Here is a 13,653-nt window from a genome sequence, read left to right as displayed (position 1 = left end):
GTTTACTGTACCACGTGCCATTATAGCAGATCTGCAACAAACTGTATATTGGATTTTCGGCACTGGGACACCGGCTCAGAACGGGTTATTCTGGTTGCCATTTTCCTGCCTACCAGTAGGCTAGTAGACTGCAGCTTAATTATCAAATGATTAAATACACGCTGTATGGTTTCTTTGATTTGGGCGTCAGCTGACAAAATAATATAACCTTCAGCAACATTTCCAAACATACTCTCTGCTCGCTACCTGTCCTCAAACGAGCATGACAGTGTAATCAAAATAATAACGGTCAGATCGCACACAGACAGATTATTTATTTACTGCGGAGAGAACACATGTTTGGGTGATCACTCTAGTGGTATTTTTCCCCCTCTCCCTGGTTCCATAAGGATATGTCTTCTCGTCAAGTAAGATGTAAACATTGAGAACTGTTTTTGACGATAGTTTGTCCCTCTTTTGATTTTGAACCTTTTAAACCTTTTAAATAGTTTTCTAATAAAATATGTCTGTATACTTCTTTCTGTAAAGCGACTTTGGGTACCCAGAAAAGCGCTGTCAGTCAGGCTGCCGACCCGGAATATGTGTGTGTGGAAACCAAGCAGGAGATCGAACACAAGAATGACTGGTATATAAAACACTTTACTTAACTTAACTTAGGAGCAAAAGAACTCAGGACATACGCCACACAGGGCAGGAACTAAAACATATACAGGAGCAGCAGCGCAAAGCTGGCGTGGAACTAGCCCCTCTCGGAACCCCCTGGGTCAGCCCAATCCGAACCGAACCGGGCTGACCCGTAGGGTTCCTGATCACGCTAAGATTTTTCAATGCGATTGTTGGGACGCGGATATACACAAACTCATAGTTTAGTCGATCGGCGCGGTATTACGACGCTTTTTATTGTGTTTGTTTACGGATGTGCGAACTATAAGTACCTTACATACCTCTGATAAAATCTCCTGTGTCGCGGAAGCCGTTAAGTATTTTTAATCCATGTTTGATTAAAAATGTCGCTTTGATTTCTTCTTGTTTATTTACCGTTTATTGTACCGCCTCCCGATGTGCGGTTGGCTTTGCGGGCTATGTCCCTGCCTTTGATCTGCTCCGTCATAGCTGTAGCACCACTAGCTAGCCAGATAGGCGGTACAATGAGGTGTCAATAAACAAGGTAGGAAGAAGCGACATTTTTAATCAATCATGGATTAAAAATACTTAACGGCTTCCGCGACACAGGAGATGTGTCGGTATGGTATGTAAGGTACTTATAGTTCGCACATTCGTAAGTCAATACATGAATAACCATGGTAAAAGCGCGCAGAAGTCCGTCTCATGGCGTGTTTACATTGTATTTGTTTGTGCGTAACTGGCGACAGCCCCACGTGAAGCAGGACCCAATGCAGTAAAGTCATAAAAGTGTCAGAAACTTTACTACATTCGGGTTCTGCTTGCGGGGCTAGCGTGGAACCAAACTATGAACCGACACAGAGTCCCACAAACACACCACTTAAATCCCAAAGTCACTGATCGGCACAAGTGTCCACAGCTGTGTTCCCAGGAGGAAACTGTCTCTCAGGTAGGGTGGGGGAGGGGAACACACAGGGTAGGTAGGAGAGAACATAAGGGTGGCGGACCAGACATGGGACGTCCTGGGACAGGACGTGACTAAGCGCTAAATAAATGGTATATATTATTATTATTATTATTATTACAGCTCACCTTTCTCAGTGAAGGCCTGGTCTCCTCTGGCCTGGATCCGACTGAACAGCTCTCCTCCCTGCATGCTGGGGAGACAGAGACACACACACACAGGGTTGTTTTCGTCGACTAAAACTAAGGCGAAAAATGTTCGTCGACTACCTTTTTTCACTGACTAAAACTAAATAAAAACTAAATGAAAACTAAGCTATGAAGACTAAAACTAAGACTAAATATACTGACAATTTCGTCAACAAATAAAAACTAGACAAAAATGTTAGGAAGGGACTAGTGGACAAGAGATCCAGTATAAGTAATTTTACACTTGGTTGCATGATGAAAATAGCCGATCTACAAGCTTATAACGCGTTGCGTTGCGACGCGTTGTGAACTTGTAGATCGGCTATTTTCAGCAAGTGTAAAAACACTCATTATGACGGCATCAAGGCCCGCCAAAATACATTTTAGTCGACTAACTTTACTAGACTAACACTAAGACATTCCAGGTGACTAAAATGTGACTAAAACTAAATTAAGTTTCAGTCCAAAGACTATGACTAAACTAAAATAGAAATTTGCTGCCAAAAACAACACTACACACACACTGCCTTAAAAGTGTTAACGTGGAAAGTCTGAATGTGTGTTTATGTGCGAGTGTGTTTTCAGAAGCACCCAAACCACCAGATGGAGTGATGCTAGTGTGTGTGTGTGTGTGTGTGTGTGTGCTAGACTGAAATATCTGCTTTTCAATGAGCTGTCCTCCTTTGACCCCACTGGCTCAAACAGGAAGGAGCACACACACACACACACACACACACACACACACACACACACACACACACACACACACACACACACACACACACACACACACACACACACACACACACACACACACACACACACACACACACACACACACACACACACACACACACACACACACACACACACACACACACAGCTGTCTGTCACTTCATTAGACGTTATCTTCAGTAAACGCTATCACAGTAAACACTGGGCCGACAGATAGCAGTCAGTTACTCAGAGTTACAGACAGATAGCAGTCAGTTACTCAGAGTTACAGACAGATAGCAGTCAGTTACTCAGAGTTACAGACAGATAGCAGTCAGTTACTCAGAGTTACAGACAGATAGCAGTCAGTTACTCAGAGTTACAGACAGATAGCAGTCAGTTACTCAGAGTTACAGACAGATAGCAGTCAGTTACTCAGAGTTATCTGAGTCATTTCCCAGAATTCACCCTGTTCTCTCACTTCCCCCTGAATGCTGGGATTCTCTTTAAAACTATAAACTATCTCCTTTTAGAATGCAGCTGACGCTAGACGTGATACCGTCCGCGTGCACGCACACAAGCACGCACGGCGCACGCACAACACATAAAATGTATGCACATTTCGTGCGCACTGTCTACACACACACACAGATAATTGAGATAATTGGACATGACTAACCACTGTCATTAAATCACTACTGAAATTACAGTAATTACTTACATTAAACCACTTATTGTCGCAAAATTATACAGCTGATATTAAATATTCTTTCTGAACAAATTGGCTGACGAAACAAGCCAAGAAAGTCAACATAATGTTATGTGTTGCTCCTATATTTATTACAATGTTGACTTACAGCCTGGTTTATATTTGGCTGCACAAACGTTGTGTCAAACGAAACAAAAGAACGGAATTATAGTTCTGCTATTTTCACAGGCTTTAGCTCAGCTGGTATTACAGCACAATGGTTGTAACATTAATATGCAACTCAACTCCAACTGTATTTATATATATCAGCACATGTGTTGTTCCCCAAAAGCCAGAGAATAGCTACTGTACGTATTGTAGGCTCATAATGTAAATATGTCCTAAAAATAAAATGTCTCAAACGATTTAGAGCTACAGTGTAGCAAGAAGATGAAAAAAAAAATCACGCCCGTGTGAACTGAGTGGTGCAACTCTGTGTGGGGGTCTCCGGGGGGGGCTTCCAGACCCACCGGAGCGTGCCCAGGGTGCCGGCCCGGTTCCGGCGAGCCGCCCCGCGTCCGAAATGGTCGAGAGATGACAGAGTTACATGTGTGGGGGAATCTCTCTCTCTCTCTCCCCATCTCTCATGCTCCACATTGTAATTAGCAGGCAACAGTGCAACACTATCTCTCTCTCTGTTTCCAGCACAACAGCGCCACTTTTGCCCCTACTGGTACTCTAAACATAGGGACATAGGTAGGGACATATGTTGGGACATACTGTAGGTTGTGATATAGGGACATTGCTCACTCAAAAAGCCCAAAAAAGCCCAGTATGTTAGGCCTCATACCACACACGGGTCACGGGTTTGAAGAACACAATGTTGAACTACAGTATATTAAATGTGTTTTAAGCACTAATATATGGCACTGTGGGAAACACACAAACTACCTTGAGGTTTGTGCAGACATACTGTGTAGTGTGTACGGCACGCTGTTTCAATATGTGAAGAATGGAGATAGCAGTGGCATGTACAGTTATTAGGGCAGGAATTTCATGGGGCCCATAAACGCCATCAGTGCGGCTACCTACCTACCTACGGGGTTCAACATTCTGAGAGTGTACACATCTCTGAGGAGACGTTTGGTCTCCTTTGTTTAATGTCCCTTTAATCTGCACTAAACTGTTAAACTCTGCCCTCGCCATCCTTTATGTTCATATTACCCTCGCCTGAGACAGGGGTGTGACAACCAGCCAGCCAGCCAGCCAGCCAGCCAGCCAGTCAGCCAGTCAGTAAATGTATTGAAAGTGAGTGCAGCAGACAGACAGGTGTTTCTCATATAGTTCCTACCACTCCATAATGATGAGCAGACACTTCTTCCCGTGGTGCATGTTCTCATACAGTAGTACAGTATAGACAGTAGTACAGTGTAGATACAGTACATACCACTCCATAATGATGAGCAGACACTTCTTCCCGTGGTGCATGTTCTCATACAGTAGTAGAGTATAGACAGTAGTACAGTGTAGATACAGTATAGACAGTATAGGTCCTACCACTCCATAATGATGAGCAGACACTTCTTCCCGTGGTGCATGCTCTCATACAGTAGTACAGTATAGACAGCATGTTCTCATACAGTAGTAGAGTATAGACATACCACTCCATAATGATGAGCAGACACTTCTTCCCGTGGTGCATGTTCTCATACAGGCTGAGGATGCCCACGATGTACGGCCCCCCCGACACCCGCCAATGCAGCTCCACTTCCCGCCGCGCCTTGGGACTGTCGTAGAGGATCTGGGGGGGGGGGGGGGGGGGGGGGGGGAGAGCACATTTAGATTTCAGTTTTAGTCGCAGTCTCTTGAATAGCATTTAGTTTTTGAGTGGTGCAACCACTCCTACATCCAGCAATGTCCGTGTACCTGTTTGTTTGTGATGTAGGTGTATGAGCACGAGTGGTGTGTGCATGCGTGAAATTGGAACGAGAGAAGTATGTGACCATGGCTGCCACCTGCTGGACGCAAATCCAACTTCTGACTGCCACGGTCTGTGGGGGTGATTTAGAGGCTGCGCACGCAGCACAGAAACAGGATTGATATCCATAATAAAGCTAATCTGACGGAGCAGAGAGAGAGAGAGAGAGAGAGAGGAGGGGGGAGAGAGGGGAGTTGCACCACTCGGTTCACACAGGTGTGATTTTTTATTTTAGTCACATTTTAGTCACCTGGAATGTTTTTATAGTCTAGTTTTAGTCGACTAAATATGTTTAGTTTTGTACAAGTTTTTTTTAGTCTCGATGCCGTCGTAATGTGGCTGATTTTACACTTGCTGAAAATAGCAGGTCTACATTAAGCTCACAACGAGTCGCGCTGTCGACACGTCGTGAGCTTGTAGATCTGCTATTTTCAGCATGAACCTACAGTGTAAAGTGACTTCTATACTGGCTCTCTTGTCCACTAGTCCCTTCCTGACATTTTAGTCTTTAGTTTTAGTCATCGTATAGCTTATAGTTTTCATTTAGTTTCATGTAGTTTCCATGTAGTTTTCGTCAGTGGAAAAAAGGTTATAGTCGACGGACATTTCTCGTCTTAGTTTTAGTCGACGAAAACAACACTGGAAGGGGAAAAAAAACCACGAGGCCAGTGAGAAGAAAATGGCAAATGTTATTTAGAGCATTTGGTGTGTGTGTGTGTGTGTGTGTCTGCCTGCGTGCCTGTGTGTGTGTGTGTGTGTGTGTGTGCCTGCGTGCGTGGAAGCGAAACATTCTGAGCTTTGCAGATCTGCTATTTTCGGCATGCGACTCCAGCATAAATCAGACTTTAAGCTGACAACATCACGTACATCATGTACGTACCGTAACCGTACATACACACACGTAGGCCTGCATGCGGGTAGACCTTGACATAACTACGTAGCTTCCGTCACAGTGTATTTCGGGGTGTGTGACAGGCGCACGCACGCACGCACGCACACACACACACACACACACACACACACACACACACACACACACACACACACACACACACACACACACACACACACACACACACACACACACACACACACACACACACACACACACACACACACACACACACACACACACACACACACACACACACACACACACACACACACACACACACACACACACAGGTTGAAGTGAACCCCTGCTGGGAATACATCCACAACACTGACTCCCCACTCATGTACGAAATGCAAACTAACTAAATCCTCCGTGTTCTCGTAAAGCAGAGGAGGCGGAGCCAAATGCCAACGCTGTTATGTTCTCTACCCAAGGAGCATTAACCCGTTTACTAACTAGACCTATACCGTCCATTCTACAAATATCTTCTAAATCCTGACAGTTTTCTGAAAAACCCTATGTGGGCTGTATTTTGCGTGTCTTAAGTACCAGGTCTTATTCCCTAACTTGAGTAAACTAAAGACCTGGAGGCGTGATGATCAATGCTCTTTGGCTATTCTGAGTGGCCAAAGAGCATTGACCACGCCTCCAAGTCTTTAGTTTCACTTCTTCAGATTCTAACTAACTGCCTTTTCTATGGAATTTCTTAATCTCAGATTTCCCAGTAATTCTGATAACATTGACGCACTTCCACGGAACAGTGCACAGACGTTTAGTGCACTGTTCCGTGGAAGAAATTACACAATCTTCACTTTTGCTACATTACTAAATGCATTATGGTCAGGGACCACATGCAATACCTCCACGGACCACCAGTGGTCCACGGACCACCTGTTGAAAACCCCTGTTCTAAAATAGCAGACCTACGAGCTCGTAGCGCGCTACGAGCGGCACCGCAAAGATTTAAAAGATCCTTTTAACCCATTCTGACCTGAGATTCATACGAGGTTTCCACTGGACACACACTGGTCTGATTAACCCATTCTGACCCGAGATCAGATTCTAAAAATGTCAGTCGTTCTTCGATTTTTCAAAAATAGCAGATCTACAAGCTCATAGCGCGCCACCGAGTGGCGCGCTATGAGCTTGTAGATCTGCTATTTTTCAATAGCTAAAGCATAACATTATGCTAACACTAAAATGGGTTCCCGTTCAGAATGGGTTAAAAGATCCTTTTAAATTCATTCGATTAATTTCCTCATTTCTCCAACAAGTTTTACGGCAGTTTTCAGCACCGTACGGCAGCATGTACTGTATAGCCACGCTAACCCTAAACCAAAGTACGACAAACTAAACTAAACTAAAACTAAGCATTTTCATCAAAATAAAAACTAAATAAAAACTATAGCAAACACGCTCTAAAAACTAACTGAATTTAGAAAAAAATATGTCAAAACTAACTAAAACTAAACTATAATGAAAAGAAGAAAAAAAACTATTATAACCTTACCACCAGAGTGGTATAGAGGAGAGAGTTACCACATCTTCAGTCCAATGGCAGCTCTTCTACACAGACTTATTATCACCATGGTGACATACGATACGATACGGTTGCTTCTGGCGAGTCATAGAAACCATATCTTTATTACTGTAATCAAACTGGACAGCATTAGAGCATACCGGTATTATGCTCCCTTCATTTCCTGGGCCGACAAAGATGATAAAAGGCAAACGCGTTGTGGAGATTAATAACAAGTACAGAGAGAGAGAGAGAGAGAGAGAGAGAGAGAGAGAGAGAGAGATTTGGTCTCATTTCGAATGCAAGGTGACAGGCCACTCAATGGTGGCAGGGGGTCTGGGGCTCACAGCTTGTAGATCAAAATTAATATTTTTTATCCCACGATTTTGTAACCCATTTTTCACCCCTGTGTCAATCATCTAATGATCCTGGGCTCTACACACCCTCCACCAACCTAGTCCCCATATATGGGGGACAAGGGGAGACCAACCTAGTCCCCATATATGGGGGACAAGGGGAGACCAACCTAGTCCTCATATATGGGGGACAAGGGGAGAGCAACCTAGTCCCCATATATGGGGGACAAGGGGAGAGCAACCTAGTCCCCATATATGGGGGACAAGGGGAGACCAACCTAGTCCCCATATATGGGGGACAAGGGGAGAGCAACGGACTTGAACTCATGCTTCCTTCATGCCTGAGTGTAAATATCAATTTCGAGGTCCTTGACATGACAAGGTTTGAGAATCACTACGAATCACTACTAGCCATCTCTCCCTCTGTAGTGTCACAACACACCCGTACGGCCGTACACACGCACACTGTGACACACACACACACACACACACACACACACACACACACACACACACACACACACTCTCTCTCTCTCTCTGAGTCAATAGGCCTACTACTGAGACACGCCTGCACAACTTGTAAAGATAAAGATTGTCACTTCTTCTTTTCTCAGCCATGACGTCATACTGTGTATGGAAGCCACAAATCAAAGGTAAAAGTACTCAATATGCAGAAAGTTTTCAAATGTCTAAAATGTATATCTTTTTTAATCGTCCGTAAATAGGCCTTGCCTACAGGGCTGAAGTGGTTAACGACTTAACGTGTTGTTTTGTAATAATACTGTAATCAAACTCAACAAAGTAACTAGTAAAGTTTTCAAATAATCATGCGGTGGAGTAAAAAAAAGCACAATATTTTGCCTCTGAAATGTAGTCTTTTCAGCACTTACTGTACTTCTAGTACAAGTGCTGAAAAAATGGAAATATACTCCAGTAAAGTAAAAGTGCGTCGACATTATGTTACTTATTAATATGTACTTTATGTTACTATGTACATTATGTTACTTAATAATATGTACTTTGAGTCACTTTCCACAACTGTCCTCTGAGCACCTGACTCAGCCATTAAAACACACGCACACACACACACACGCATGCATGCACGCACGCACGCACACGCACGCAAGCACACACACGCACGCACGCACACGCATGCACTCACGCACGCACGCACACACGCATACTCCTGCTCTTTTTATAACTCCTGCCAATAAAACAATACCCATAAAGTGTCATGGAGGACTAAACTAGATGATATGCAGCAGAGCATCATATCTGATTTACAACCAGCAGTGGAAACTAACTGTATACTGCTTGTACATTAATTTATAAGTAAAGTATTTATACTGCTTGTACATTCATTTAAACTAAAGTAAAGTAATTATACTGCTTGTATATTCATTTAAAGTAAAGTAATTATACTGCTTGTACATTCATTTAAAGTAAAGTAACTATACTGCTTGTACATTCATTTAAAGTAAAGTAATTATACTGCTTGTACATTAATTTTACTCAAGACAAGTATAGTACTAAAGAAAAATAAATAAATGATTTACTTTGATTTACTAGGGTATTTCTATTACTTTGTACGGTATGCTTCTACTCTGCTGTAGCTCACAGGTATAAATGTTGCTTTTTAGTCCATTAGAATGACTTGACAGCTCTAGTTATGGAATGACTTTGCAGATTTATAATAATACAAAACATACATTAATATTTAAACCATGATGTATTATTCTAGGTTAAGTTTATACCAGCTGCATATGAAGTAATTAAAGTTTTTATCAGATGAACCATTTACCATTATTGATTATGTGAAATTGACCATTCAGCATGAGTACTTTTACACGTGACACAGTACACTGTACGTGTATTATTATGATAATGCTGTGGTAATGCATGGTTTACTTAAGTATAAACTCTGATTGACCACAGTTAAACTTCCACCACAGCGAGGTTCCACTGGGGTGTGAAGAACAGTTAAACTTCCACCACAGCGAGGTTCCACTGGGGTGTGAAGAACAGTTAAACTTCCACCACAGCGAGGTTCCACTGGGGTGTGAAGAACAGTTCAACTTCCACCACAGCGAGGTTCCACTGGGGTGTGAAGAACAGTTCAACTTCCACCACAGCGAGGTTCCACTGGGGTGTGAAGAACAGTTCAACTTCCACCACAGCGAGGTTCCACTGGGGTGTGAAGAACAGTTAAACTTCCACCACAGCGAGGTTCCACTGGGGTGTGAAGAACAGTTCAACTTCCACCACAGCGAGGTTCCACTGGGGTGTGAAGAACAGTTCAACTTCCACCACAGCGAGGTTCCACTGGGGTGTGAAGAACAGTTCAACTTCCACCACAGCGAGGTTCCACTGGGGTGTGAAGAACAGTTCAACTTCCACCACAGCGAGGTTCCACTGGGGTGTGAAGAACAGTTCAACTTCCACCACAGCGAGGTTCCACTGGGGTGTGAAGAACAGTTCAACTTCCACCACAGCGAGGTTCCACTGGGGTGTGAAGAACAGTTCAACTTCCACCACAGCGAGGTTCCACTGGGGTGTGAAGAACAGTTCAACTTCCACCACAGCGAGGTTCCACTGGGGTGTGAAGAACAGTTCAACTTCCACCACAGCGAGGTTCCACTGGGGTGTGAAGAACAGTTCAACTTCCACCACAGCGAGGTTCCACTGGGGTGTGAAGAACAGTGTGATTCATTTAATTATTATTCTGTATCTGTTATTCACGGTGGTAATAATACAGCATTTACTGGACTAAGGCATCATCCCTGCTGATCATAGCTTCCACCTCAAATGATGGGGAATGTGACCGGTCCGGTACACAGACCGGTGTCGTTGCTGTGGGACATGTACCACCGCTCCGGTACCAGACCGGTGCCGTTGCTTTGGGACATGTACCACCTCTCCGGTACCAGAACGGTGTCGTTGCGTTGGGACATGTACTGTACCACCGCTCCGGTACCAGACAGACCGGTGTCGTTGCTGTGGGACCTGTACCACCGCTCCGGTATGCGAGAAGGGAATCCCAACTTTTCCTGACTGTGTTACTACAGTGACATCACTGTCGAATACTCGGTATCTTTACCAGCAACGTGACGTAGCAGGATGACTACTCCAGTGGATAATAAACAGGACAGGATCTTATAACAGCATGGCTTCAGGTGGCGCTCACATTTCTAATGGACAGGATCTACTGTAAAAACAGCATGGCTCAACTTTCTACTGGACAGGATCTAATAACAGCACGGCTTCAGGTGGAGCTCACATTTCTACTGGACAGGATCTAATAACAGCACGGCTTCAGGTGGAGCTCACATTTCTACTGGACAGGATCTAATAACAGCACGGCTTCAGGTGGAGCTCACATTTCTACTGGACAGGATCTAATAACAGCACGGCTCACATTTCTACTGGACAGGATCTACTGTAATAACAGTATGGCTTCAGGTGGAGCTCACATTTCTACTGGACAGGATCTAATAACAGCATGGCTTCAGGTGGAGCTCACATTTCTACTGCAGGACAGGATCTGATAACAGCATGGCTTCAGGTGGAGCTCACATTTCTACTGCAGGACAGGATCTGATAACAGCATGGCTTCAGGTGGAGCTCACATTTCTACTGCAGGACAGGATCTGATAACAGCATGGCTTCAGGTGGAGCTCACATTTCTACTGGACAGGATCTACTGTAATAACAGCACGGCTTCAGGTGGAGCTAACATTTCTACTGGACAGGATCTACTGTAATAACAGCATGGCTTCAGGTGGAGCTCACATTTCTACTGGACAGGATCTACAGTAATAACAGCACGGCTCACATTTCCACCGGCCAGTTATTTATGTCACAGACTCACTGTGGGCCGTCTTTTCCTTTTGCTCCTTTGTGAAATAGTAGTTTGTATTGATGAATTGAATACATAATATAGGACCACAATGGAAACAAGTCCTCAGGACAATTTTTTGTGTTATTATTTGTTTTAGGCTTAAAATATTATATTATATTTTTATAAATATTAACAGTTTTCTGAAAAAACCTATGTTTCTATGTCAGTGGTGCTCAACCTTTTTCATGTCAAGGACCCCCAGAATTTGGCCGCGGACCCCCAGCTGAAAATATGTTGTTCCAGGGACCCCCCCCCCCCAGAAGCAAAGAGTTTAGTTAAAAACGTACGCTCTGAAAGAATATATATTCAATGATTTTCAAAAAATCTACAAGCTTGTGGCACCGCAGTGCGCTTGAGCTATGAGCTTGTAGATCTGCATTTTTTTTGTATCCAATCCATGGAATTTAGGCAAGGTTTCATCTCAATTCAACCGCCATCGACTTCCAATATAAACGTAAATAGGATGGGGGGGGAAAAAGGACCGGATGATCAACTGTTTTGGCTGCAAACCTGGAAGGATGTACAAACTATGGAAGATGTGCTGCAGCCCAATGTTGACTCACTCAAACATTCATTCATTCTCTTACACAAGACGCCTCACAACCACATTATACTCAGACACACTTCCACCGCTCCGCAGAACGGAGGCGCACGCACGCGCGCACGCACGCACGCACACACACAGACACACACACAATCAGCTTGATATACACAACCAAAGCTTGAAGCTCTCACAGTGAACGGACACTTATCAGCTCAACCCTCTCAGACTGATTAACCACGACGCAAACCCTATAGTTTATACTTTAACACGTTTATAGTTATTAGTCGATCCACAACCTCACACATGCGTTGTGATCCTGCTGTAATCATGCAGATCTGCTATTTCACCCAAAATGGGTGAATGCAGGAAGGGAGCCGAATAATCATTCTCATTCTTTGTGATTTCTCCTAACCATTTGTCTTATAGGATGATACAATTCTTTCCCTTCGAAATAGACATTAATTTACAAGTGTGCCAATAGTGTGTGACTCCAACTAACAGCGAAATGCACAGACATACAGTAACTCTGGAGACAGCCCGAGTTAGTTAGTCAGTTAGTTAGCTTTGTTGAATTACTTTTCTCCCACAACATTAATACCATTAGTAAGAGAAATCTATGAAAATCTGGGAACTAAATCGTTACCAAGACATTTCTTCACCAATGTGTTTCTAAATGTGTCTAATAACATGTACTAAAAGTTTGAAATTGAGTTATTAGCATAATATGTGACCATAGTACCCATAACATCCTATATATAAGGCCAAAAAGTCCAAATTTAATCATTCTTTCAGTAGCATGTGACATATGAAACTAGGGTGTTTTCATGATTCTGAATCCATTCCAATTCCAAGCATTAGTTTTGCACAAAACACACTCCTTGGGCTAAATTAGGCCATATCCACCGTTTTCCTCCCAAGGAGTGTTTTTTGTGCAAAACTAATGCTTGGAATGGATTCAGAATCATGAAAACACCCTAGTTAAAATGCCCTCTAATACTACATGTATTTTATGAGGCAATGGGGTGAGTGAGCATGCAGGCCTGGCAAACAAATGGAAAGTTTAACGTGTTCATGTCGCTGGTCTTCAAACAACAGCGACGCCCTTAAACACATTCCTTCCGAGTCCGAGTGGAACGAATTAAGGGAACTGGAGGGTGGCGAGGTTTAGTTTAGTCTATGGCGGTGCAGCCGGGGTCGACATGACCTGCTGTCGCCTGTCGGTGCGTTCAGACAGTCAGAGCAACCCACAGTCAGTCTGTCGGTGCGTTCAGACAGTCAGAGCAAC

General features: G+C 43.6%; 1 protein-coding gene across 1 annotated transcript in view; it reads right to left on the bottom strand.

Annotated features, from left to right (window-relative positions):
- The window catches only part of LOC308334936 (MAP kinase-activated protein kinase 2-like), a 35,187-nt gene that overhangs the window by 14,402 nt on the left and 7,132 nt on the right, over positions 1-13,653 (bottom strand). The window contains exons 2-3 of the mRNA XM_080791832.1: positions 4,840-4,979; positions 1,717-1,781 (exon numbers count right to left, since the gene is read on the bottom strand). Of these exons, the coding sequence (XP_080647958.1) occupies positions 1,717-1,781; positions 4,840-4,979 (205 nt within the window). The remainder of the gene's footprint in view (positions 1-1,716; positions 1,782-4,839; positions 4,980-13,653) is intronic.

This window comes from Protomyctophum bolini (assembly GCF_963924005.1).
Source record: "Protomyctophum bolini genome assembly, chromosome: 2".
NCBI lineage: Eukaryota > Metazoa > Chordata > Actinopteri > Myctophiformes > Myctophidae > Protomyctophum > Protomyctophum bolini.
The sequence above is the reverse complement of the archived record's forward strand: the minus strand, read 5'-3'. Positions and strand labels throughout refer to the sequence as shown.